This window comes from Heterocephalus glaber, unplaced genomic scaffold, assembly GCF_053883595.1.
Source record: "Heterocephalus glaber isolate CG9 unplaced genomic scaffold, H.glaber_assembly_v1.0 deba00001227, whole genome shotgun sequence".
NCBI lineage: Eukaryota > Metazoa > Chordata > Mammalia > Rodentia > Bathyergidae > Heterocephalus > Heterocephalus glaber.
Genome location: NW_028258220.1, coordinates 407,291 through 434,341, shown reverse-complemented (window position 1 = coordinate 434,341; position 27,051 = coordinate 407,291). Strand labels below are relative to the sequence as shown.

The 27,051-nt window shown below is 35.4% G+C and overlaps 1 protein-coding gene across 7 annotated transcripts in view; it reads right to left on the bottom strand.

The window, feature by feature from the left end:
- Positions 1-66: 66 nt before the first annotated feature.
- The window catches only part of LOC110347574 (olfactory receptor 7E24-like), a 150,555-nt gene continuing 123,570 nt past the window's right edge, over positions 67-27,051 (bottom strand). Inside the window, exons 4-7 of one of the 7 annotated variants that reach the window (XR_015451174.1) lie at positions 25,289-25,616; positions 22,119-22,224; positions 16,792-16,858; positions 67-16,712 (exon numbers count right to left, since the gene is read on the bottom strand). Coding sequence is in view for 2 of the 7 variants with exons in the window: in XM_087210886.1 (XP_087067012.1) it covers positions 20,034-20,963 (930 nt within the window). In the remaining 5 variants the exon portion in view is untranslated. Of the gene's footprint in view, positions 22,225-25,288; positions 25,617-27,051 lie in introns of all 7 variants that reach the window. The other 6 variants (XR_015451172.1, XR_015451173.1, XR_015451176.1 and 3 more) reach the window with 6 other exon arrangements.

The window sequence follows — 27,051 nt, the reverse complement described above, 5'->3', positions numbered from 1 at the left end:
ACCAAAGTTGAACGAAGAAGACCTAAAAATTCTGAATAACCCAATATCAACCAATGAAATTAAAAATGTTATTAAATCTTACCAACTAAGAAAAGCCCAGGCCCTAATGGCTTCACTGCTGAATTCTACAAGACATTTAGAGAGGAACTGCTGCCACTACTATTTAAACTCTTCAATGAAATTGAAAGGGAAGCAATAGTCCCAAATTCATTCCTGGAAGCAAGCATCACCTTGATCCCCAACAGAGAAAGACCCAACCAAAAAGAACTATACACCAATCCCACCAATGAACATAGATGCAAAAATCCTTAATAAGATACTGGCAAATGGAATGCAGAAGATCATCAAGAAGATCATACACCCTGATCAAGTGGGATTCAGCCCAGGGATGCAGGAATGGTTCAATATACACAAATCAATCAATGTAATACACTATATCAAGAGAGTCTAGGACAAAAACCATATGATTATCTCCATAGATGCAGATAAAGCATTTGACAAAATCCAACATCCATTTATGATAAAAGCCCTACAAAAAACTGGAATAGATGGTCTCCACCTCAAACTGATAGAAGCCATCTATGAAAAACCAACAGCCAATATCATACCAAATGGTCAAAAAATGAAATCCTTCACATTAAATCAGGAACAGGACAAGGATATCCAACATCACCACTCTTGTTCAATATAGTTTTGGAAACATTAGCCACAGAAATTACACAAGAGAAAAAAATAAAAGGAATAAAGATAGGAAATGAAGAAGTCAAGTTGTCATCATTGGTAGATGACATGATACTCTATGTAGAAGACCCCAAGAACTCCACCAAAAGTCTTCTAGACTTAATAACCAATTTCAGTCAAGTAGCTGGTTACAAGTTCAACACACAAAATTCAATAACTTTCCTCTAAACCAATGACAGAGTCACTGAGAGAGAAATAGGACAAATGATTCCTTTCACAATAGCATTCAAAAAACTGAAATTCCTCGGAATCATCTTTACGAAAGTAATCAAAGACCTCTTCTCTGAAAACTATGGCACTCTGAAAAGAGAGATTGAAGATAATATCAGAAAATGGACAGACATCCCCTGCTCCTGGGTAGGAAGGATTAATATAGTGAAAATGGCCATACTTCCAAAACTGCTATATAGATTTAATGCAATTCCAATTGAGATCCTAGCAGCATACTTCGTGGACCTTGAGAAAACCATCCAAAAATTCATTTGGAACAAGAAGAGACCCAGAATAGAAAAGGAATTCTAGGTAACAGAGACATGGCAGGGGGTATCACAATACCCAACCTGCAACTATACTACAAAGCTGCTGTGAAAAAACAGCATGGTACTGGCAAAGAAACAGACCTGAGGACCAGTGAAACTGGTCCTCACTGGAGCAAAGATAGCATCTTTAATAAATGGTGCTGGAAAAATTGGGCTTCAACTTGCCAAAGATTAAAACTAGACCTGTAACTCTCACCATGCATTAAACTAAAATCAAAATGGATTAAAGATCTAAATATTAAAATAGAAACTCTGAACCAGTTGGAACAGAGTTTAGGTAGAACTCTTGAAGACATCAGTGTAGGAAAAGATTTTATGAATAAAACCTCAGTTGCCCATGAACTAGCACAAACAATCAACAAGTGGGATCTCTTCTTATTAAAAAGCTTCTGCACAGCAAGAGAAACCACCAGCAGTGTGAAGAGACAACCCACAATGTGGGAAAAATTCTTCACCTGCTTTTACTCAAACAAAGGTCTACTATCTCAAATCTATAAAGAACTTAAAAAGATCAGACCTCCCAAATTTAAAGACCCATTCCATAAATGGGCATCTGAAATGAGCAGACATTTCTCAGGGAAAGAAGTAGAAATAGCAACTAAATATATGAAAAAATGTTCAACATCACTGGTCATTCTAGAGATGCAAATGAAAACAATGCTGAGATTCCACTTCACTCCAGAAAGAATGGCTGCTATCATGAAATCAACCCATAACTAATGCTGGCGGGGCTGTGGGGAAAGAGGAACCCTGCTCCACTGCTGGTGAGAGTGTAGACTGGTGCAAGCACTGTGGAAATCAGTATGGAGATACCTCAAAGAACTAGGACTGGAAATCCCATTTGACCCCGCTATTCCTCTGCTGGGGATCTTCCCCAAAGAATTATAAGAATCATACCAGAGTGATATATGTGCACCCATGTTCATAGCAGCACAGTTTGTAATAACTAAAACTTGGAAACAGCCCAAATGCCCATCAACTGGAGACTGGATAAAGAAAATGTGGTTTTTCTATAAAATGGAGTACTACTCAGCCATAAAAAATGAGAAATTAGAGACATTTATAGCTCAGTGGATGCACATTGAGGTGATACTCTTAAGTGAAATAAATAGGACACACATGAATAAATTCCGAATAGTTTCTCTTGTGTGAGAAACTGAAAGTGTAATAAGGAAGAAATGTATAATAGGTCATGTGAAATAGGAAGAAAAGGGGCAAAGGGGAAGGAAGTGGGAGGGCTAAGGGAAAGGATAGAAGGGAATGGGATTAATATGAGAAAATGGGAAAATAGGAACAAAATCTTTGTAAATAGGGAGGACTGGAGGGGTTGAAGGGAGGGCTGGGCAAGGGTGAAAAATATGAACCAAGAGAGACTATGTAAAGGTGCAAATTTCCAATGATGAATGTGATTATATTGTACACCTAAAATGTACCATAGAGTAGAATGAATAATCGATATTGCAAAATAGGAAGAAAAGGTCCAAAGGGGTAGGGGTAGTGGGAGGGGCAGGGGAAAGGAAAGAAGGGAAAGGAAAAACGATGAGAAATGGAAAAAATGGAAATAAAGTCTTTGTAAATAGGGAAGGGTGGAGGGCCTGAAGGGAGAGCTAGGAATGGGGACAAAATAAAAACCAAGATTCATTATGTAAAGATACAATTCCCAATGAGAAATGTAATTGTGTTGTATACCTACAATGTACCAATAAAAGAATTTAATAAAAATATGTTGAAAGGCAGCTGCGATAACAGTGAGATCCTCTCTCAAAAAATAAATTGATGGTGATGCGAATCAATATATCCTGGATTAATGCCAACTACTGGAAAAACCCTTCATCAACAAATCCTGGTCATAATCAATGAAGCTTGAACACACTTGGTGCTTTCCTGTCTTCACTTTCATCATATTAGTCAAATACCCTGATTGATGTTTTCCATGAAAATAAGAAAGCAGAAGAGATACCAAGAGAATGCAAAGGGAAATCTCATTGTTCGGGCTGAGACCTGTTTTAAACTTTCACATATTTCTTAGGCTTCAGTGTCATTTGGCAATTTTATTTCCCTGTAGAATATTTAAAAACAAAAACTATAATGACAAAATATGTATTAGGGTCCAAATGTTGCTTACTGCTATACATTTTTTGACAATGAATATTGTACTATTTCCATTGAGTAGAATGAACAGAGATGAGGAAATATTCACGTACCTTCTACACAATGTAGCAGGTCAATATTCAAGACTGAAGTCTTTCTTTAATCCTTGCTTCCCTTCCTTCTTTCCTCCCCTTTCTTTCATCACTTCCTTTCCTTTTTTAATTTTCTCTACTGGGAGTTAAACCCAGGGCCACATATCCTGGCCATAACTTACTTTTTATTTTGAAACAGAATCTTGCTAAGTTACCCAGGTTGAGCTTGAACCCATTGTTCTCCTGACTTAGCCTCCCCACAGTGCTGTGATTACAGCTGAAATGTTCAGTTTTTTGCACCCATCCCAGGGTGTTGTCTCCTTTATTGGAATTAAATGAAAATAGAATTCCAATGCAATATAAAATTTCTTGACTAGTTATCTTGGAAGAATTATTACTAGACAGATATCAGGCATATTTTTGATGGTACATATTTAAGAAAAGGATGATATACTTGACAGGATCTGATATTTATTTGCACAATAAATATATGTGATTAATATTAATACTGACCATCCTGCAACTGCAGCAAGTGAAACAACTATCCTGAAACCACATATTATATAGCAATTTTACTTTTGTTAAATAGGGAGAGATGCAAGAATTTTCAAGGCAGTGTTATAGTAATGAATTTACAATGTAAGGGCATCCTATCAGATAAACATAAACAACAATTAGAGCATTAGAAGTGGATGTGTATTCTATAGACTTAAAAGCATGGGACAATATAAAATAATACATTCCAAGGGCAATAGATATTGTGTTGTGCACTAGTTAGATAAGATTTAGGAAAAAAATGATTTAGGTACTTTGGGGGTACGGTTTTTAAAAAATTCTATGGATGCACAAATCAATACTATCATGGAAACATTGATAAGAAAATCTACCCACCAAGCTCTTAACAGTAGTTGTCTTGAGGAACAAGTGTCTGGGAGAATGGAATCATGCAGAGATAACAAGAACTGGAATTTCATAGGCATTTGTTATAAAGCAAATATTACTAAATGTTTATAGTTTTGAACTGATCATAATATTGATGATAAAAACTCATAATGTTATTGCACCATTTCTACATTCCAGTATATATTTTAAGGCAGTTGTTCTCAACTCTGGTTTAAGAACTTCATTCATATGAACACATTCTGATAATATAGGTTTGGGCCTAATGTCAAGGTTTCTGAATATTTTAAAGCTCACACAGTAAATATATCGATATATGAGTTTGAGAACCAGTATTTTTGAGCTTATATTAAAATTTTTTTAAACAAGCCTATAAGTCAGGCAATTAGTAGGTATCTACTTTCCATGTGATGTGTTATTCATGTGCATCCTCAATACTTCTTCTATTTTTCTTCTTTGTGTTTTATCACAATTCAATAATATTGAAACCTGACCAAATAATGAAGCCAAGTTGCCTTCAGGTGGCAGAAGTTAAAGAACTGCAGTCTATGTATTAGGAAATTTGATGTGAAAATGTATGAAGATTTTATTAAAAGGTTGGGAGTCCAGTCTGGGCTATGGAGGCTTTCCTTGTGCTAAAGTGCTCAGCTATATATGAGAATATATATGTTCAGAAAAATGATGTCTTTGGGCCAATATAGGAAACTGTGTTTTAAAAAAAGAAATAAAACAACAAGAAGAGCAAAGGCTCACTTCCTTCAGAAGATATTTATGGAATTGATACAATTAAAAGTGCATAGAATAAAGAAAAATTTTAAAATATTTAACATTTCATTTTTTAAATTAATCCGCAGATGGATGAATCAAGAAAATGTGGTAGTTATATACAATGCAGTACTACTCAGCCATAAAGAAAGAGAAATTTGAGTCAATTGTAAGAAAATCGGTGGATCGTGAGACCATAATTCTAAATGAAATAAGTCAGTCACAAAAGGTTAAATATTTCATGGTTTCTTTAGTATAAGAGAGCCAGAATATTAATAATATAAACAGCAAAGTGAAAGAGCCATGTTAAAAAACAGGGAGGTAGACTCTAGTTATGGGAAGGAGATCTGAGGAAATGGGGAGAGAGGGAAGGCCTGTGGGAGGCAGGAATAAATATGATCAAGATACTACATCCTCTTATTCATAGATGCACCTTCAAAATATGCCTGCCACCTTTCCAGTAATGATCCCTTTATGATACCACATGAAGGAATTTCATCATCACATGAGGAATAATGTTTCCATTTTCCTTCAGTCATGGAGCCTGTGCCAAGGGATGGCACTGAAGAAATGAGCACGTTTGTCCTGTGTCACTGACCTGTTACTGAGGGCAGACTGTGTGCGAATCTCTCTTCCTCTCTGTGCTCATAATGCTTGAGGAAAATAAGGAGCATAGCATTCATCCACATGGGTGGCAACTAAACACAGTTACAACTTAACTATTTAGCAATTGTGAGATTTCTTAGTCTCAATTACATTAATTTCTGCTGTGACCTTTACAAATATCTCCCTTGTATGAGCCTTAGGATTTGATTTGTTCTTCTTTTCCTAGAAGTTGGAGGTTCAACATTAGGTTGTTTGTTTTGAGCTCACTGTTTTCTGGATGTGAGAATTCACTGCTATAATTTTTCCTTTTAGGAATGCTTTATATGCTTCCCATGAAGGAGATTATGTTTTTAAAATAAAGATGTACACCATTAAGCATGTAGGAAGTTTATTGAGTATACTAAACTGCAGTCCAATGGCTTTGGAGCCTGAAATGATATGAAGTTTTTTATTCTACCTAAGCTTGAGGCATAGTCACCCTCTCCCTTCTCTTTGTGCCTTTCCAAAAAACACACATGAATACCTCTGTTGTGTTTTATTTTTAAATAACTTATAGAGATACAATTAAGTGGATTATTGGGTCCATGTGTCCATTACACAGAGAAAAAAACAAAAGACATTTTGTCTTGTCTTTACATCTATAGAGCATTTGTTAAAAGAATGGAGCTGCAGACAATAAGGTACTATGCATATTCACGTCTTTATCATTAAGGACAAGTATTGTGACTCAGGGAAGGTCCATTCAATGTTAAAAACAGGGTTTTATTGTTGATGTCCCCTCTGTACCAAACAAGCTATATAGGTCTGGGAAATCAGTTGTAAAGGAAAGTACATCATTCCTCTCTAAACATATGCAAATAAAATGTCCTAAAGCAGAAATACAAAAGTACAGAAATACAGGACACAGGAGATAATTGGTAAGAATATATTTATCATTGATAGTAACAATATGGAAATTTTAATTTGCTCTAATTTTATTGACCCTAAATAGAGCACTCCTTATCTGCAAATCCTTAGTGCAGTTGCTTCAAGTAAAATTTAATATTAATTATAATGCTCTTTCAGAGATATTAAAAACCTTCCCTGAATCACAGAAATAATGAGTGGAGCTGAAAGGATTAAAAAATAAATTGACAGATGCTATCTGATACACTGAAATTTTTCACTGTTTTAAACTCACAGATTTATGCAGAGGTTCAGAGTTGATAATCATAGGTACTTTAGAGGCACATTTGCAACTCTCTTGTTTCCTCAAGAGAGATGAAATCAAGACAAGACTTTTCCACATTTGAGTTGGCAGGAAATAAGTGCAAACATGGAAAAGGATGTGGGAATCTCAAAAATATCCTACGGTGGTGTCAGAAGAGAAATCTCTGCTGAATGCTCAAAGGAGTGCTCTCTCAGATCTTTGCTGGCCATCCATAGCTCTATGATGGATGCAGCTGAGGCCAATCACTGTTCTGCTCTGTGAGCTTTCATAAAACTCCAACAGTAAGGGCAAAATGAGTAAGGGGGTTCTCCTGAAGTGACAGAGAATTAATTGTCTGTTTTTGCCAAGAGGCAACCTAACAGAATTACATTGTGTTTGTAATCAAACAACCCAATTCCACCAAGTCATTTTTCTACATAACAACATAATGCAGGTTCCATTATAATGACAGGTTCTTCCGGTTTTTGTTTTTTGTTTTTTGTTTTTACAAGCAATAACAATGTGAGAGGACCAGGCTTGCTGAATGACAGACTCCTGGTTCTGCATCAGAATGAAAGAGTGAAGAAGTGAGGAAACTCCCCCGCCACCATCCCAAGCTCCTAGGAAAGAGAAGTTGAGCCAGTCCCAGCACCCAGAAGGAAGCTCCCCCGCTGACATCCCAAGCTCCTAGGGCAGAGAAGTTGAGCCGAGTGGGCACCAGAAGCACCCCCTGCCCCCGTGGAAATGAGAAGACACATAAACAAGCCTCAAAAACAGACTTCCAGATCACCTACAGCAACCCCAAAGGGAAATGAGATGGAACAATCTGATACTCAACAACCTGGACTCTCTGAACTGGCAACAAAAGAGGATCTGGGAAAAATGAAATCAGAAATAATTACTCAGATAACAGCAAAGATTTTGCTCATGGTGCAAGACAAGACATGATTTATAAATCCAGAGAGGACACAGATTAAAAAAAAAATAGAGGATCTGAGGAACATGATGGAATCCCAACGTAGGAAACAAATGAAATCCATGAAACAGATACAAACAGATTTCCAAGAGATTGAAAACTCCATCGAACATCTGCGCAGCAGAATGAACCAACGTGAGGATAGAATTTCACATATAGAAGATAAGATTGCAATTAGTGAGGAGGAAAAGAAAAATTGCTTTAAAATTGTAAGGGAACTTGAGAAATCAATCCAGCAACTGTTAGACTATGCAAAGAAGAATAACATAAGACTGATTGGAGTCAATGAAGAAAGAGGAGAGAGTGCAGATGACATAAAAAAACTCTTCACAGAAGTGATGGCAGAAAACTTCCCAAGGAGGGGAAAAGAACTTGACATACAGATAAGTGAGGCATATAGGACTCCAGCTAGCCATAATCAAAAAAAATCTACACATAGGCATATAATAGTTAGGATTCCAGAAATCCAACAGAAGAATAAAATCCTACAAGCAGTGAGAGAAAAGAAACAAATCAGGTACAAAGGAAAGCCCATCAGAATCACAGCAGACTTCTCAATGCAAACCCTCAAGGAAAGAAGAGCTTGGAGTGATGTATTTCAAGCCCTAAAGGAAAAAAGCCTCCCACCCAGATTGATGTACCCTGCAAAACTATCTTTCAAAATTGATGGAGAAATAAGATACTTTCATGATAAAGAGCACCTCAGGAACTTCATGAACACCAAACCGGAACTCCAAAAAATTTTAGACAATACCCTAGGAAAAGACAATGAAGATCACAGCCCCAGGAAACCTAACAGAATGAATCCATTGGGCATGACTAATTAAACACAAATGGGGAGAATCCAACAAAAAGAAAAAGTCATGACAAGGCTTTTAAAACTGTTGACTTCATCTCCCAAATGAGTGTATAATTCAATCTTATTATTGTACTGATTAGTATTTTTCTGATTCTAGAATTGCTCACCATTCCTTGTGCTATACTGGTTATGATCTTCTTATGTCTACATTTTAATTGGGTTGTCTATCAGTGAGCTGTAAGAATTCTTTGTATATTCTGGTCATAGGTTATATGCATTGTAAATATGGTCTGTTTAAGGAATACTTTTCATTTTAATGATGTCATTTAAGGTTCTAAATTTTGATGGAATCTCATTTATCAATTCTTTTTCTTTTATACATCAGGAGTTTTGTATCCCTGGTAGTTCTTGCATACACTGAATTCATAAATATTTTCCCTTATAATTTCTTCTTAAAGTTTTATACTTTTAGGCTTTCTTATTTAGGTTCATAGATCCCTTCAAGTTATTTTCATATATGGAAAAAAAGGTTGAGGTTAATTTTTTTCATATAAAGATACCAGGTGTTCTAGTGGCATTTGCTGAAGACACTGTCTCTTCCTCGGCTCTTGAATCAAGTTTATATTCTATAAAATGCTAATGTTAAATAATCTTTCAAAACTCAGTGGACCATATATATGTGGTTCTATTTCTAGATTCTCTGTTTTATTCCAATGATCTATATGTCTTTCCTTACACCAACACTGCCTTGATTATTGTAGCTTTAGAAGTCTTAAAATTGGGTGCTAAATGTCTTCCAACACTGTTTTTGTTTTTGTTTTTGGCTTTTCTGGGTCCTTTGTACTCCTACACATCTTTTAAATTTCAATCTCCAATTCTTCATTTATAGCAAGTATAAACAGACCTGAATTTTTATATATTCCTTGTGTTTTCTAATCCTGCTAAATTCAAGTACAAGTTCTAGGGGCTCCTAGAGATTTCATAGTGTTTTCTCTGTAGAAGATCATTTCATCTACATATAAAGATTTTGCTTCTGCCATGCCAATCCTATCCTAGTTGTGTCATTTTATTGCCAGACTATTTTGGTTTAGACCTATGTTTCAAAGCCTAATGGACAGATGAAGAGTAGGCATACATGCCCTTGTTCCCCAGTTTAGGGAGAAAGCATTGTATCGTCTCCATTCATAGAAGGAGATTTGTTGGAAGTAGTGAGTACATGTCTTTGATCTTTTGAGAAGTTTCTGTTCTACTTCGAGTCTCCTGATAGCTTTCACCATGAACAGTTGTAGAATTTAGTCCAATACTCTTTCTCCAACTACTGACAGGATCATATGGCTTTCTCCTTTCCACTGGTAAAATGATGACTTTTGGGGGTGGATCTTCCAATGCTGAACCAACTCTGCCATCCCTATAATAAAACCACTTTCTACATACTGCCAGATCTGACTTCTAGAGGTTGTTTTGTGAACCAAATTTCTATCTATGTTCATACTTTTTTCTTCTATTATCTTTACCCAGTTTTAGGATTAGCACAATGTTGATTTCCTAAAATGAGGGGAGAAGTGTTCCTTCTTTTTTCTGCTTTGTTTGATATAATTTATCAGTTAAATGTTTATGAGCCTGCTGTTATCATATAGGTAGGTTTTCAAGCTAGGAATATACTTTCTTTAATAGGTGCTGTTCAAATTTTTTATTTCCTCCAGAGTTAGTTTCATTAATTTGTCTTCCAAGGTACTTCTTAGAAGTTGTCAAATTTATTTCAAAAAAGATTTTTGTAATATGCTTTCTATATCCTTTTAAATGCTGTAAAATCTGTGGTAATGTCTCCTAGATCTTAATATTGCAATTTAAAAAATGTATAACTGATATTGTGTAACAGGAAGAAAAGGTCTAAAAGAGCAGGGGAATTGGGAGGGGTAGGGGAAGGGTAAAAAGGGAAAGAAAAAGATATGAGAAGAGGAAAATAATGGAAACATGGTCTTTGCAAATCGGGAAGGGTGGAGGGGTGAAGGGAGGGCAAGCGAAGGGGAAAAAATAAGAACCAAGAGACTCATGTAATGGCACAAGATCCCAATGATGAATGTAACTGTATTTTATGCCTAAAATGTACCAATAAAGTTAATGGGGAAAAATTAAAAAAAATAACAATGTGAGCAAATATAACCCCAGGAAGACAGAGAACATGAAATAAAACAAGACACATAGACTAAATTGCTCAGTGTCTGGAAGAGAAGAAGCCCTCAAATCCAGTTCATGATGTTACGGTAACGGTTTTCCTCTGTATCCTGATCTTCACCTTCATAATCCTTTTAGAGCACTTAGGAGACACTGCAGAAGGGCACATTTTCTGCTGTTATGGTTGAGACATCAATGGAAGTAGAAACAGAGTGTATAGAGAGAAAAGTTGAAATAATAATTCTTTCCCCATTACAACTAAGGTCATAAAATTTCTATTCCTTATAACTTCTATTTTTCATATATGTACCCTCAATCTGAACATCAAAAATGTCATGATTCTCCTCAGGATAAGCAAATAATAATTTTTATTATATTTCTCATATCAATGAGATTCCTTTACACTTACAGGGTAAAGCTGTTTCTCTGCTGTGCCGTAGTCAAGGAGAGCAGATCCAAAGAACCTCTTATGTCTGCTGCCCAGTGAAGGCTCAGTCTCTGTCTTTGGGATTGAAGTTAATACAAAGCCACAAAGGAGCTTCATAATACAGACAACAATAGAGCCTGGGACACAGGAATGGAGCTGGACACAGGAATGGGGTCACTAAAGGGCTCGAGGTCAATTATTGACTACTCTGTGACCTTGTGGGTTTAGTGCACAGAGCTGGCTCATAATTAGCCCAATTGGTCCATGCCATCCCAATCTCTAAGGAATTCCAAGCACTAATGGAAGAAGGAGATAAAAGGAATATAAGTGTCCACAAGAGATTTTGGGTTCTTCATCTACTCAGATAAAGCTGGTTTGTCCTAATCATTTCAGTCACTTATACACACTTTTAAAATGGTGATTTACCTTTATTTCATATTTAAAGTAAAATACACATAACAGAATAACACTTTTAACCATGATCAATATACTTTAATATTGCTGTGAGTCACTCAGTGTCATATATATTCAAGAATTTTTCATTTTCCAAACTGAAAATTTACGTTCAACTTTAAATTTGATCTTCATCCTCCCAGCATTACTCTACAAAATTAAAGCCATGGAATTATCATACTAATATATCAAAAAAATTAGGAGGTCCTGAGATTTACTGTTCTGCTGTAGTCTCCCCAGTCTACTTATATTTAATTTGTTACTCAGGCTGTGAAGGGATTCAACATAGCGGTGGACATTGTACACATCACTGTGATGGCTGTCACAGTTCTGGTAAAATTTAATAAAGCTGACACAATATATTTTTTTCATTAAGTTTATTGGTACATTTTAGGTGTACAATACAGTTATATTCAACATTGGGATCTTTTCCCTTTACATGACATATATTGGTTCTTATTTTTTCCCCATTCCCCTGTCTTCCCTTCACCACCTCCACCGTTCCCTATTTACAAAGATTTTGTTTCCATTTTTTTACTTTTTTCATATTTTTTCTTTTCCTTTCCCCTACTCCCCCACTTCCCCTACTCCTTTAGACCTTTTCTTCTTACTACAGAATATCAGTTATACATTTTGATCCTTATTTACACTTTTAGTTTTTCACACCAGAGAAACTATTCGGAATTTATACGTGTGTCCTATTTATTTCACTTAAGAGTATGGCCTCAATGTGCATCCACTTAGCTATAAAGGTCTCTAGCTTCTCATTCTTTATGGCTGAGTAGTACTCCTTTTATAAAAAAAACCAAACACATCTTCTTTATCCAATCTCCAGTTAATGGGCAACTGGGCTGCTTCCAAGTTTTAGCTGTTACAAACTGTGCCCCTATAAACATATCACTGTGGTGTGATGCTTTTAATTCTTTTGGGAAGATATCCAGCAAAGGAATAGCTGGGTGAAATGGGACTTCTAATCCTAGTTGTTTGAGGTATCACCATATTGATTCCCACAGTGGTTGCACCACTCTGCACTCCCACTGACAATGAAGAAAGGTTCCTTTCTCCCCACAGCCTCGCCAGCATTTGTTATTGTTATTGTTATTGATAGCAGCCATTCTTTCTGGGGTGAGGTGGAATTTCAGTGTTGTTTTCATCTGCATCTCTCAAATGACCAGTGATGTTGAACATTTTTTCATATGTTTATTAGCTTCTTTTACTTTGCTGTCTGAGAAATGTCTGCTCATTTCAGATGCCTATGTTTGAATTGGATCTTTATATTTGGGGGTCTGATTTTTTTGAATTCTTTATATATTCTAGATAGTAGACCTTTGTCTGAAGAACACCAGTAAAATTTTTTTCTACATTGTACATTGGCAAGACAATATGTTCTTTAACACTTGTTTCACAAAGTAAGCAAGCAACTGACACTCAGGACTCAAATTAGAGCAAATATAATTTTTTTCTATCAAATGATGATTTTGCAGTCATGAAACAATTTTTAAGATGAGAAAATAACCCATAAGTTTGAGGGGCAAAAGAATATGTTATCATCAATACTTCACTATGGTACTGAGGAAGTTGTCCAAATAAAGAAGGTTAAGGAGGAGGGCAGTGTACATAACAAATTAGGAACCTTTCTAGTAGGTAAGCTTTAGAACAATAAAATTATGCTTATAGAAGTCCAAAAAATAAGCAAAATTAAAAATCAATACTGTGACTCCATAAAGGCAACAGTTTGTAATGGCTGAGTAACTTTATGGGTTACAGAGGGCCACAAACTGATCACAGGCCACGACAGTCAGAAGCATGACATCTATACATCCAATGGTGAGAAGAAGATAGCTGTATTAAGCAGAACACTTAGGGGATTACTCTACTCTGAGGTTGAAGTCCACAATTATCTATGGAACCATGGTGGAAGTGAAACAGACTTAGTGATTTTTAACTGCTGTTTATCCACTGACCTGGCTTGCTATCTTCATTTCATCTTGGTTTTTAACTTTATTGGTTTTGTGGATTCATCTAAAATATACTTGAGTATTTTCTAGAGTGCTGGTTTCACAGTCATATATCTTTGGAACTGATCTTTTACAGAAAAGGTCCTAAAGCTTCCTTTGGAAGCTTTTCTGGTTATGTTAATCTGGGTTGGAAGTTGTTTGGCCTCATGCATTGAAATACTTCACTCCAAGCTCTTCTGGCCTTTAAGGCTTGTGTTGAGAAGTTTACTGTAATTCTAATGAGTTTACCTTTATCTGTATTTTTTTGCTTTCCTCTAATTTAAAAATTTTCATTTTGTTCATTTTGTTTGCTACCTGGCAATTTAATAAGAATATGTCTTAGTGGGATTCTTATTTCAATATAATTGTTTGGTGTTCTGGATGCCTCACTTATTTGTATGTAGAACTCTTATATTTGGGAATTTTTCTGCTACAGTTTCTGTAAACATATTAATAATGCCATCTGTATTACCTTCTAGCTTTTCTATAACTCCACTTAGATGTAGACTGGTCATTTTAGTGTCATCTCGTAGGTGCTGGATGGTCTTTTCTTGTTCTCTTATTTTTTGAGGCTTCTCTGACTACTACACAATTTACCATTTTGGTAACAGTATACAGTATACAGTATACAGGTTGTGTGATCTTGGTAGTCTGATTCCACATGTTGCAGGGGATCCCAGGTGATCCTTATTTTGCTCTAAGGTGAAATTGGCAGAGGAGATAATCATGAAAGAAAAGGCACCAAATCTAGTGGTATGTTTGAGCTCTGGCACTGCTGCCCACATCCAACAAAAATTAGTGGTCTGAAGTAGTATAGAACAATATATTGGTGGTCTGATTGTCTTCACTAAAATTACAGTGCTCTTTGTTCTGCTTATGGGATGTTCATAAGTATTTCCTAGGGTTTGTCAATATCCAATCGACATATGATGCCATTGTTGCCACTGAAATTTCTACTATAACCAAGGTAACATAATAGTGGCTGACAAGTGGATTTTTCTCTGTGCCAATATGTGTATTTCTGGGTTGGTCATAAATGAAACAAAATGGATACACACATACATAGGAACATGAGAAACCAAGGCAACAAAAGACCCTCAAGATCTCCCAACTCTCCTAAGGTAGATCAGGGGGCACAAATGGACAGAAAGGCAAATATCAGATAGTGGGATGCTACAAAAAAGTTTATAGAAGAGATTAAAAAACTAGATGTGTTTAAAGAGGAAATGAACTAAAAGTTCACAAAACTATTACTCAAGTGCCCAAAGTGTATATGGGGGAAATAAGTAAAAAATGGAAGAGCTGACCAAATCAGATCAAAACAATAATGACAAATTCATCAAAGATAGAATCTCTGAGATTATATCAGACAGAAATACATGAAATAAAAAACTGTATGCAATTCACAAATTACAGAAATGACCAATGTGAAGAGAGAATGTCTGGAATGGAGGACAAATTTGCCTCCACCACTGTGGGTGATGAAATCTCTTCCTCTGCAATAACAACCTCACTAGAAACTGAGAGCTCAATGTCCCAGCCTCCCCAGGATGCTCCGAAACATCTCCACCCCAATTTATGGGATCCCATTCTTTTCACATTATTGTCTTCACATTTACTTCAGATAATCTTTGAGGCTGAGTGTTAAATTTTGCTGTAGTTCAGTCAATTGAATTATGAGGGTCTGTGTTTGGATTTCTGCAATCTCAGCCCTGTGGCTAAAGGAAGGAATAGTCTTTTCTAGGACACACTTAGAAACTTTTAGAGTCTTTATGTGCATATGGAGCTGTGAATTTGAATCTTTGACTTCTTTATTTTTCTTCATTAATTTGTTCTCACATTTAGAAGAGTTGAGATTTTCTATGCATGTTTTGCATCCATTATTTTCCTCCATGAGTTTATTCAGAGATGATAACCAACCAGACAACAGCATTATATTTCTCACTGCTGCAAAATGTATCCTAAAGTGTCATATATGGAGTCACTAAATTCTTTATATTTCTCAAGTGGTGAATTCGGATAATCAAATAAATCTACATGGTATATCACTTTAAAGAGTTTACACCAAGGACTATCAGTACTCTGCACATTATCAGAAGGAGAGACTTTGGCCTCTTTTGGTCTCATCAAATTCGAGAGTCAACTCCAGGAATCCCTAAAGCCATTAAAGAATTGCATTATTACAATTTTGTTTCTTTGAAGCCACTCCTGGTACAAAATCTGTATCAGTCAGGGATCATTAAAAAACAGATTTGATAAAGGGCAAAGACTGGCAGTCCTCTGCAAAAAATAGAGTGAGTCTTCTTTCTTCTTTCCTTTTTTTTTATTTTATTGAGGCTATTGGGTAGTGCCACTTACACCCAGGATGGGTCTTTACTTTTCATTCAGTCCATTCAGTCACAACATGAACTATGCTAAGCCAATCAGTTGGACACTTCTTACTTAAGCTGACACAATGGTTAACTATCACACATACCTAAAATATACTTACTATGGATTTACTGATAATGAAAAAATTTTAAATAATTTATATTAAGATTACATCATGATCTTTTAAGGTGTGAAGAACACAACAACTATTGCCCTGAAATATAGTAGTTACATACACAGGTAGATTTAAGTCTCTCTGTGAAGCCACTTGAAATGCTTTCACTGATGCACTGCTTTATTAGATAAAAGGATGTGATATAATTTGTTAGTGCATTATTATGACAATATTCTTTCAACATACTTATGCTTCTCATCACATCACAAAAAAGAAAATTATCAGATAGTATGTGGGTAGAGACTGCGTTTGAAGTCCAACAACTGAGGTATACTGAATTTTACAACTGATCACATATTTTTTTCAATAAAAACCAATAAGGTTTGTCTAGTAATAATCCCTGCATGATTCCTGATCAAGATATGTCATCTTGCATAAGAAAATTTTCCACTTGGTTCCATTAGAGAAAATTGGAATCTGGAATGAGAGTTAAGAAATTAATATTTTAGACATGTACCACTGACCTGTTACTAATGTAGTGTTTAAATCTATCCACCTCTCTTAGCTGTTACTCCTTGTTGGCAGTATGGATGGAATTACCCAGCTTCACAACATTTGTGCACCTAAAGGAAATTTGGAATTTAAATATTTAGTTATTATAGTCTTGTTTAAATAGAGTACTCTATCTTTATACAAGTAACATGTTTATTGCTAGATAGAACTGTGAACAGGCACTGGGCTGTGAAAGGATGAAAAACACTAAAATGTTCCTTAACCCCATTTGCAATATTACTCTGTCCTCTTTGTGAATATTTTAGTTTTACACCAAGGAAGATTTTTCTCATGATCTTTGAATAATTTAATGTTGTAGCATTTGCTAAATGAAGATACAGGGACCATGTGTTCATAATATAGACACAAACAAGAACTCTTTTACCTTGTTTCTAGTGCCATGTTAGAGTTTCATCTCTAACAGAAATGAAAGTGCAGGTAGGAAAGTATCAGTCTGTAGTAGCTACAGTGATTATGTTCACTTATTGTGAGCCAAAGAAGGGTCTATTCAGTGTTTAACAGAAAACTTTACTGTTTATTTCTCTTGCATACCAAGACTGAGATAGGATTTGAGGAGTCAGAAATGAAAGCCAGTCAATCTTTTCCAAATACATGACTATCATGATGCAAATACCAAAAAAAAGTCTCAAATAGAAAAATGAAAACAACTATAGATCCCACTTATTTTGTTTGAATGGTGTGAAATTGTGTATTATATTATTAGTTTTATTCAGAATATCTAAATCACATTTAGGATCATATTATACATCTAATACCTATTAATAACAGGAGCATTCATTATTTATTTAACCTATACACTATACAGTTGTACCAACTAGAAATAAACTTCAATGACAATGCTGAGTCTCAGAGTTATGAATAACCCGCCATATGATACAGAAATAAAGGATGGAGACAGGATTCAAAATTAAATTGTTGGTCCCTGTCCTTGATCCACAAATGTTTTTCTATGTTTTCATATCAGCAGAATATTTCCAGCAGAGTTTCAGAGGTCTGCATCACACTTTTGTCTGAGGAATGTTAAACTCTTTCCAGTTTCCTTGGCAAGAATCAAATCAAAAAAATTTTAAAAAACCAAAAAAATAAAAAAAAAACAAATTAATTAATTAATAAAATAAAATAAAAATAAAACAAGAATCAAATCAAACCCTGAGTTTACTTCTCTTCTTAAGTTTGAAAAGAATGAATAAAAGTTTGGAGGAGAATGTGGAGGGATTCCAGAAAAGTCTGGAGTGTTGAACAAGAATGAGGTCAGTTCTAATCACTGTGGTCCCTCTCTATCTTTGATGTTTGCCTCTGATCTCAGAAATCCTCCCTAGAGTGGATGCAGTAGGTGTCACCTCTCCTTTCTCCAGTGATCCACTTGGCACTCCAAAGAATAGAGCATGGTGAGAAAGGGGTCCCTTCCTGGAGAGGCAGGGAAGAGAGATGAGTGCTTGGATTGTCAAAGGAACTGTGTATGGAATTTGCCTGGCACCATGCCCTGTATCACACAGCCTTATGTAAGCACATCTTCATTCTTTTCTACCCAATAGCCTGTAATTGATTACACAAAACACTGTACTACCTTTTTTACTCTTAAAATAATATAAGAGCTTATCCTTGAATAACACTGTACAGATAAAATGAACCAATTTACAGGAACACAGAAGTGAGATGATCCCATTTAAAAATCTCTCAATATTGGTTCACAATACTGTGATCATCCTCATCATTACACTTGTAATCCTTTTGAGGTATTGAGTAAGCAGTTTATAGACAGCCAAAATGTACAACCATGGATTAGATGTATTTCGGGAGCAGAAACAGTGTGGGAATAAAGAAAAACCAACTGAAATGTTTATTCCTCCATGAAAATCGAGTCTAAACTTCAAAGTACTCAGGTAATACTGTTGACAATCCAATCAGCCTGTCTCACTATCCACTTTCATGTATGTGTTCATGATGGGCAACAATGGTTACAATAGCCCTTTCTCCACCCATCGTCTCCCTCAACACTTTCTGAGTAATGCTGTGGCTCTACTGGGTTCTGTCAAAAACTATGAATCCCATACCACTCAGTAGCCTGAATACTAGAGAGAGCTCTTAGTCATCTTAAGGAATCAACCATGTCAGATATGGTCTATTTCAGAAAACCATGAGAGTAACTAGCAATTGTGCCAAATGGAATGGAACAATCAAAATGAAAGACTGGAGGAATGGATGAATACGGACTATTTTAGAACCTTGGAGTCTCAATGCACACCATTAATAACTACCTAAATGGAACCATGTTATTGCCATTTCTAACTTCTGAAATTAAATGGAAGTTGATGAAAAAAAGAGAAAATGAATATCCAGAAAAGACACCGGGTTCTTCCTTTATTTAGGAGGAATTTCAAGTGTACTATTTGGTAATTTATTCCTTAAAAAAATAAAGTCCCTGATTGGAACTGAAAGAGCACCCTTGTAATATCAGCAGTTGGGAGGCTGAGGCTGGAGGATCATCATGAGCTCAAGGCAAGAATGAGTTACATGGTGCATGAGGAAAAGGTCCTCAACATTTTATTTTTATTGTTTATTGTGGTAAGATATAAATGACAAAATGTTTCATTTTAACTAACTTTAAGCACAGTTGATATCATTAATAACAGTATCTTTTTGTCCAAACATTACTCTTACTAATCTTTAGAAAATTATTATCTTCCCAACTGAAACTTTGTACTCATATGAAAAATCCTAAATTCCACTATTACTCAATCAACCATGACTCTAATATGAAACACCAAAAGTCTAAAATAATGTGACGAGGTGTGCAGCCAGGTGGGCACTGATGTGAATAATCCACATTAAGGACAGGGTGAACTATATAGTAAGACCCTGTCTTGAGAAAAAAGTTCTCAAAATTTTATTTCCATCGTTCATTGGGGTAAGATATAAATATGTTCATTTTTAATTAAAATTGTTTCATTTTAACTAACTTTAAGCACAGTTTGATAACATCAATGACAGTACTTTTTGTGCAGACATTACTCATACCCATCTTCAGAAAATTATTATTTTCCCACCTGAAACTTTGCACTCATATGAAAAACACTAAATTCCACCATCACTCAATTAGCCATGACTCTAATATGAAACACCAAGTCTAAGCTAATGTGACCAAAGAGATAGTATTCATAGGTGAATTTGGGCTGTATAGTATTTTCAAACCTCCATTCCAAATGAATGCCAAATATCCTGGGATTAAACTCTCCAACTGTGGAGCCTCTCTAGTGTTCTGCTAATGTCCCTGTTCCTCAGGCTGTAGATGAAGGGATACAGCATAGGTGTGACTACAGTGTACATCAGTGAGGCCACCATGCCTTTGCTTGGAGAATATGCCTCAGCTGAACCAATGTAAGTTCCAATAGCTGTCCCATAAAATAAGCAAACAACTGACAGGTGAGAACTACAGGTAGCAAAGGCTTTGTACCTCCCACCAGATGATGGTATTTTGAGAATGGTAGAAACAATTTTATAGTAAGAGAAAAGGATCCCTAACACGGGAATAAAGCCAAATATGGCACCACCAAAATATGTGACAATAGTTTTGATTAAGGTATCAGAACATGAAAGGTTAAAAACTTGAGAAGGATGACAGAAGAAATTAGCAATTTCCACATCCTTGAAGCAGGTAATTTGTAAGGCAACTAAATTGTGCAGCTGGGTGTCCAAAAGGCTAATAAAGACAGAAAGCAAAAGTAATAAGACACATAGATGAGGGTTCATAATGGCTGCATAGTGCAGGGTGTGACAGATGGCCAAAAACCGGTCATAAGCCATCACAATCAAAAGCATGTCATCGATACAGATAAATATCATAAAAAGAGACATCTGTGTCAGGCAGCCCACATAGGAAATGACCCTACTGTGAGTTTGGATGTCTACAATCATCTTTGGGACTGTAGTGGAGATGAAACAGATGTCAACAAAAGACAGGTTGGAGAGGAAGAAGTACACGGGGGTGTGGAGGTGGGAGTCAGAGCTGACGGCCAGGATGATGAGCAGATTCCCAAGCACAGTGACAAGGTACATGGACAGGAAGAGTCCAAGGAGGAAAGGCTGCAAGTCTGGGTCCTCTGAGAAACCAATGAGATGGAATTCTGAGATAGAGGTTAGATTATGTGGTTCCATAATGCTTCAATACCTTTACAAAAATTAAGTGGAAAAAATGAAAGCAATAAATAGCACATACAGCTCTCTGTACGCAATAAGTGCATATTTTCCATGCAAAATATTCCATGTGGTATATAAAACTTTTAGTCCTATTTCTCCATTGTGAAAACCCTGTTCTCAAGAACATTTTCGGTATTAGGGTATTCATTATCTACCTTGTTCTCTGCATTCCTCCCTTGCATTCTAGTTTACAAAGTTAGAACATGAGAGTTCATAATTCTATGATCTCAATGAAATACTCCTAACTCTTAAAAAATGAACAGATAATCCTATTAAAGTTTTTTAAAATTTAAAAAATTTAACAAAAGAAAGTTAAGAAGCTTTCAAATATAACTTATTCTTAAATTCCTTTACATAAGTCATCCATATTTACTATAATATCTAGGTTTGCATGGTCTGAACCTTAAATTTGATTGTTGATAATCAAAGTACAAAGTGTTGAGCCAGTTAACTCCCAGGAATTTTTCATCATTCTTTAGGTTTGTGAGGCTCATTTTTCAAGGATGTAGAGCTCCTGTAGTCTTTGTTGTTCATAAATGTTTTAATATATAACTCCTATATACATCTATGGTGAACCCAAATTTGAATAAGCAAGTTGAAATGGATGTGTATAATATCATGATATAATAATTATGGATGTGGAATTAGTGCATGCTGTACTTTTCAATAATTAAGAATAGTAAGATGGGCCGGGGATTTAGCTCAGTGGTTTCCCAGCCTGCTGTGCAAGTGCAAGGACCTGAGTTGGACCCTCAGTACAAAAAAAAAAAAAGAAAGAAAGAAAGAAAGAAAAAAGAATCGTAAGCTATAAGAAGCATATTTGACATTTTAAATTGTATACAGATTTATTTTAATCACTTCCTAAAATATCACTAAATATCTGCCATGGAAGACAGTGATTTGCTCTTTTTCTTGATCCCATATTCTACACCAGCATGCTAATATGCTTAATTATTTTTCTAATCATAAACCCTGTTATGACTAGTGGGAGAATTTGAGACACAAGAAAATCCCAAAGCCCAGGCTAACTTCAAACGTTGCTAAATCTTATTGACAGTGTTTTTGATTCAATTTTTCATGATACATGATTTTCATTTTTCTTAGTTTAGTTACCTGGAAGAAAATTTGACCCTGTGTTTTTTCAGGTCACACCACAATTCAATTGTGAAAAAAGCCAAATAGGGGAACATGAAATAATATTAACACACCTGGAACACACCTACAAAAGAAAAAGTGCATGAAATACTGTAAACATACCTGTAAATAATGTAATACCCCCTTATCTGTAAAATGGGGATAACAATGACCTACCATATATAGTTGGCCTAAGAAAGTATTTGAAAATATTTAATTTGAATCTCTGGTGACTCTAATACACACACATATATCCTAGAGATATATTTCAGTATCCACACCTTCTGGACTCAGACCAATGGGTTAACATATTACCTATATATTTTATTTTTTGGTTACTATTTACCCTAGGGTTGAGCACCACAGTTTTAGAATATTTCCTGACATTCAGAAAGTGCTCCATTAATATTACTTCTCTATATGTTTATATTTAAAGATACATTAATGTTTTCATCACAATTAATATTTTTAGAGATTTGAACTATTACCAATAAAATTTGAATTGTTGGTATCTCTCTATAATTCTATTTTCTTACACACAAAATTCCTCTCCAAGGAATTTGTTGTCATGAATTTCATGAGTAGATTTTCCTGTCAATATTTTCAGGTCAATATTGATTTATAAATCCACAGTATTTTTTAGAAATAATGTATTTTTTAGAAATATGTACTCATATAAAAAGTACCTAAAGCTTATATAAGTTGTGTAGAACACAGCATTTATTGCCTCTGAAATGGAGAATCTTTCACACACTCCGTTTTAAGTCTTCATTGACTAATGAAAACCATTACTTGGGGAAACGTCATATAAATTGTAAGTTTATTATTACGGCAATCTGTTTAACAATCTTCTGCCTCTCTTCCTCTCAACCAAGCTAAGATATGTATACAGTATAATATATTGGTGAGAAATACTTTGATTTCCAACAAATAATATATTAAAATTTTTACTATTTTTTTCCAGAAAAGTCAGTCTTAATCATTTACAATCTCTTGTTCTTGAGGTAAAACTTCAAAGTATCCTTGGAGTCTTCCAGTAAGTAACTTTTTAGGATAATACACAAAAGATTTTCAACATCTTGGAGAAATAACATATACATTTTGCTGCAGTGGATGACAGGGCCCTAGAATGGAACTTGGGAAATTAACACTTTAGTTCCCTTTCATTGATCTGCTCCAACATGCATGGTGTGTGTGAAATTGTCCTCCTCTCCATGCTCACAAAGCTTGTGGAAAATAAAGACAGCAACCCTCATCTTCATGTGTGTGGCAACTAAAGGAAGTCTGGCATACAAGTAGGTGGCCACTGTAAGTTTTTGTTTTTAAAATACAGAATTATATCATTATGTCTGTAGGAACTTTACTGATGAAAACAGTAACTATATTCCAGTGGCACCAGTGCCTGGAGTGATATGAAGTTCTATAATGCATCTTAGAGTGCGGTATACCATTCACTTTCTCCCTTCTCTTTGTGCCTTTTTAAACCTATTATGAGTATCTCTGCTTTGTTTTTGAATAATGGATGTAGATGCAATGAGATGGATTACACATATTCATGACAGAGAAAAAGACAGCTATTATTTTGTCTTTTCATCTATAGAACATTTGTGAAAAGAAAGAACATGAAGATGGGAATGTGGCAAGCATCTTCACATCATGCTGAATAAGTACAAGTACTTTGACCTGAGGAAGTGGCCATTCAATTAACAGATGTTATTTTGCATGCCTCCTCTTGCCAAACAAGTCTTAGGCTCTAGGGAATCAGTAAAGATATGAAGGACTGTACATGATTCCTCTACAAACATATGCACATAAATACACAAAGACAAAAATAAAATGTCCCGCTACAGAAAGAGGAAAAGAGTAACTAAGTTCACAGGACATAATTGGTATAAAGGTTATCCTTATAATTAATTATAATGATAACTAAATTTTACTTTGCTCTAACTTTATGTACATTAACCCCATGGAACACTCCATATCTGCATAATCTCTTGTGCAGTTGTTGCAACTGGAAATCAACACTAATGACAATGCTACCTCAGAAATTTTAAAAATATTTGCTGCTCAACAGAAACAAGAAATAGACCTGAAAATTAAAAATTGACATATGCTGTCCAATGCACTAATTCTTTTCATTGTTTCCCAACCCACAAAAAACTTGAAGCAGTTGTTCAGAGGTCTTAACCACAAGGCACATGTGAGTTACATTTTTAACTCATATGCTAAATGGAAATACAAGGGGGGGCTTGATAGCCCCATTTGAGTTTGTGTGAAAGAATGAAACTGCAAGAGTATCTTGCAGTGGTGACAGGAAAATAATGTGAATTATGAAGTGTACACTATGATCTTTGCCTGTGATCGATACCTGTCCATCCTCTGGTAGATGTAATAGGTGACACCCACTGCTCTGGAATCTATCAGGAACCCCCCAAAAGGAAGAATGAGGTGAGCAAGTGTCCCTTCCTGAAGTGACGGGGAAGTGACATGGTTGCCAGGATTACTCTTTACATAATGCCCTGTCTCTATAATCACACAGCCAAATTCAAATGTGACATGTTTCTACTTAATAACCTACTGAAGATTTCATTGAAATGACAGTCCTTTCCATTTTCTTTTCTTTTCTTTTTTTGTTACCGGGGATCAAACTAAGGACCTTGTGCATGCAAGGAGGGCACAGTACCACTGAGCTAAATACTGGTCCTTCCTTTCCATTTTCTTTAAGCAGTAATGGTGTGGACAGTTATAATTCCAGGAAGACAAAGCACATTAAATGAAACCGGCGGCATAGAACACATTGCTCAGTGCCTGGAATATAGCAAGCCCTCAAAACAAGTTAATAATTGTTACTATCCTACACTTGAACATCTTTATTATCATCTTCTTCCTCCTTTTGGAGTGCTTAAGAAACTGCAGAAGAACACGTTTTTGCTAATATGAGACTCCAATATGAATTACGAATGGTGTGTGTAGAAAGCAAATTTGAAACAATCATTCTGCTTTCTTCATCAAAGCTAAGAATATAAAATATCCATTTCACATAACAGATATTTTTCATATTTGTACCTTCCCATCTAGATACCCTGTCATATTTGTCCTTATGATAATGAAGCAACATTTCAAGGATCCTTCTCACATCAATGACTTACCTCTGCACTTACTGGATGATACTCTTTCTCTGCTGGCTCATAGTCAAGGAGAGCAGACACAAAGATCCTGCTATGTCTGCTGCCCAGTGAAGCCTCAGTCTCTGTCTTCAATACTGAAATTAATGCAAAGTCAGATAGGAGCTTCCTGATGCAGACAACCATGGAGGCTTAGACACAGGCATGGGACTCACAGGACTGAAGTCATCAAACTGAAGGGTTGGAGGCACAAGCTAATTATTGACTACTGTATGACTTTGTAGGTTCAATGCACAGCCACATAATTAGCCACAATGGTCCATGCCATCCCAATCTCTAAGGACATCCCAACCTATTGGAAGAAGGAGATCATAGGAAAATAATTGTCCACAGAGTTTCTTCCTTTACTCAGGGAAACCTGGTATGTCCAAACCACTTCTGTCATTTATGTATTATTTATAATTGTCCATTTACATTTATTTCATTTTGTAATCATGTACACATAAGAAAAACTTCACAATTAAACCACATTCAGTATGCACTTCAATGACTTTAATTACATACACATTGTTTTGAAACACTAAACATTGTATAAATGGAGAATATTTTCACGTTCAAAACTGAAAATTTATACTGAATTTTGAAAGGACTGCTTATTTTGTCTTTTTGTTTGTTTGTACCTTTTTTTCTCCTATTATCTGAAGTTACTTTTGAAAGAGCCAAGTAGATGTTCTGTGATAGTAAGAGGATAGGAATCTGAGCTATTGCTCATACCAGGCTACACTAGATTTTCTGATTTCACTCAGAGGGATGTAGGAGAATGGAATCATGTGGACACAAAGAACTTGGTGAGAAAGCAAATATTAAATATTCATACTTGCAACCTGTTAATTGGTTGACAATAATCAGATGCAAAATCAGTTCACTTTTTCTAGATGTCATGATCTACTTAAAGGAATGGGTCTCAATTTTTATTTAATAAATGAAAACTGAGGACTTCAGGTGCAGATATTTTGATTAAAATAATTTTGGGTTTATGTAATGGTATATGGATACACCATATCACATAAATTGATGAATGAGATTGAAAATCAATATTCTATTCAATTTAAATAATGTTTTAGATTTTTTGAAACAATGTTTAAAGTAATTATTTTCCCCATATTACCAATGGTAAAACTGCTTGGCTGTTTTTGTACATAAATTAAAGGACTTTTATCTTTTGCAAATGTTCCCAATTAAAACTTAATAAGAACTGACAAAATAAATGACCCTAGTACTAACATACTGCTAACTCCAGCTCTTTCTAAAATCAATACACAATGAAAAAGTGAAAGAAGAGAAAGAAAAAATAAAAATGCATTTTGTTGACAGCACTGGTGTAAAGAAGAAAGGAAGGTGAGACATTTGAGAGTGTATGATAGGGGAAGGAAGTTAATATGAAAGGAGGAAGGAGTTGAAACACCAATGAGAGTACAAGAAGATTGGCAGTTTTATTACAAAACTTAATGTGTAACTGTTAGCCTTATGAAACATCACTTGAACTCAGAAAATTTAGTGTATTCCTATGCTCCCAAAGTTTACATCAATATTTATATATGTACCATAACTTGCCCCCGAGTACCTAAAGCTCATTTAAGTGTACATTACCATCCTTATTGCTTTTAAAATGTGTTAGTTTGCATCATTATGCAGATTCAACTCTCTTTGAAATCCATACAGCTGTACTTCAAATCCTTTAACTCACCTATAGTATTGTCTGATAGAGGGACATAATTTAGTCTCTA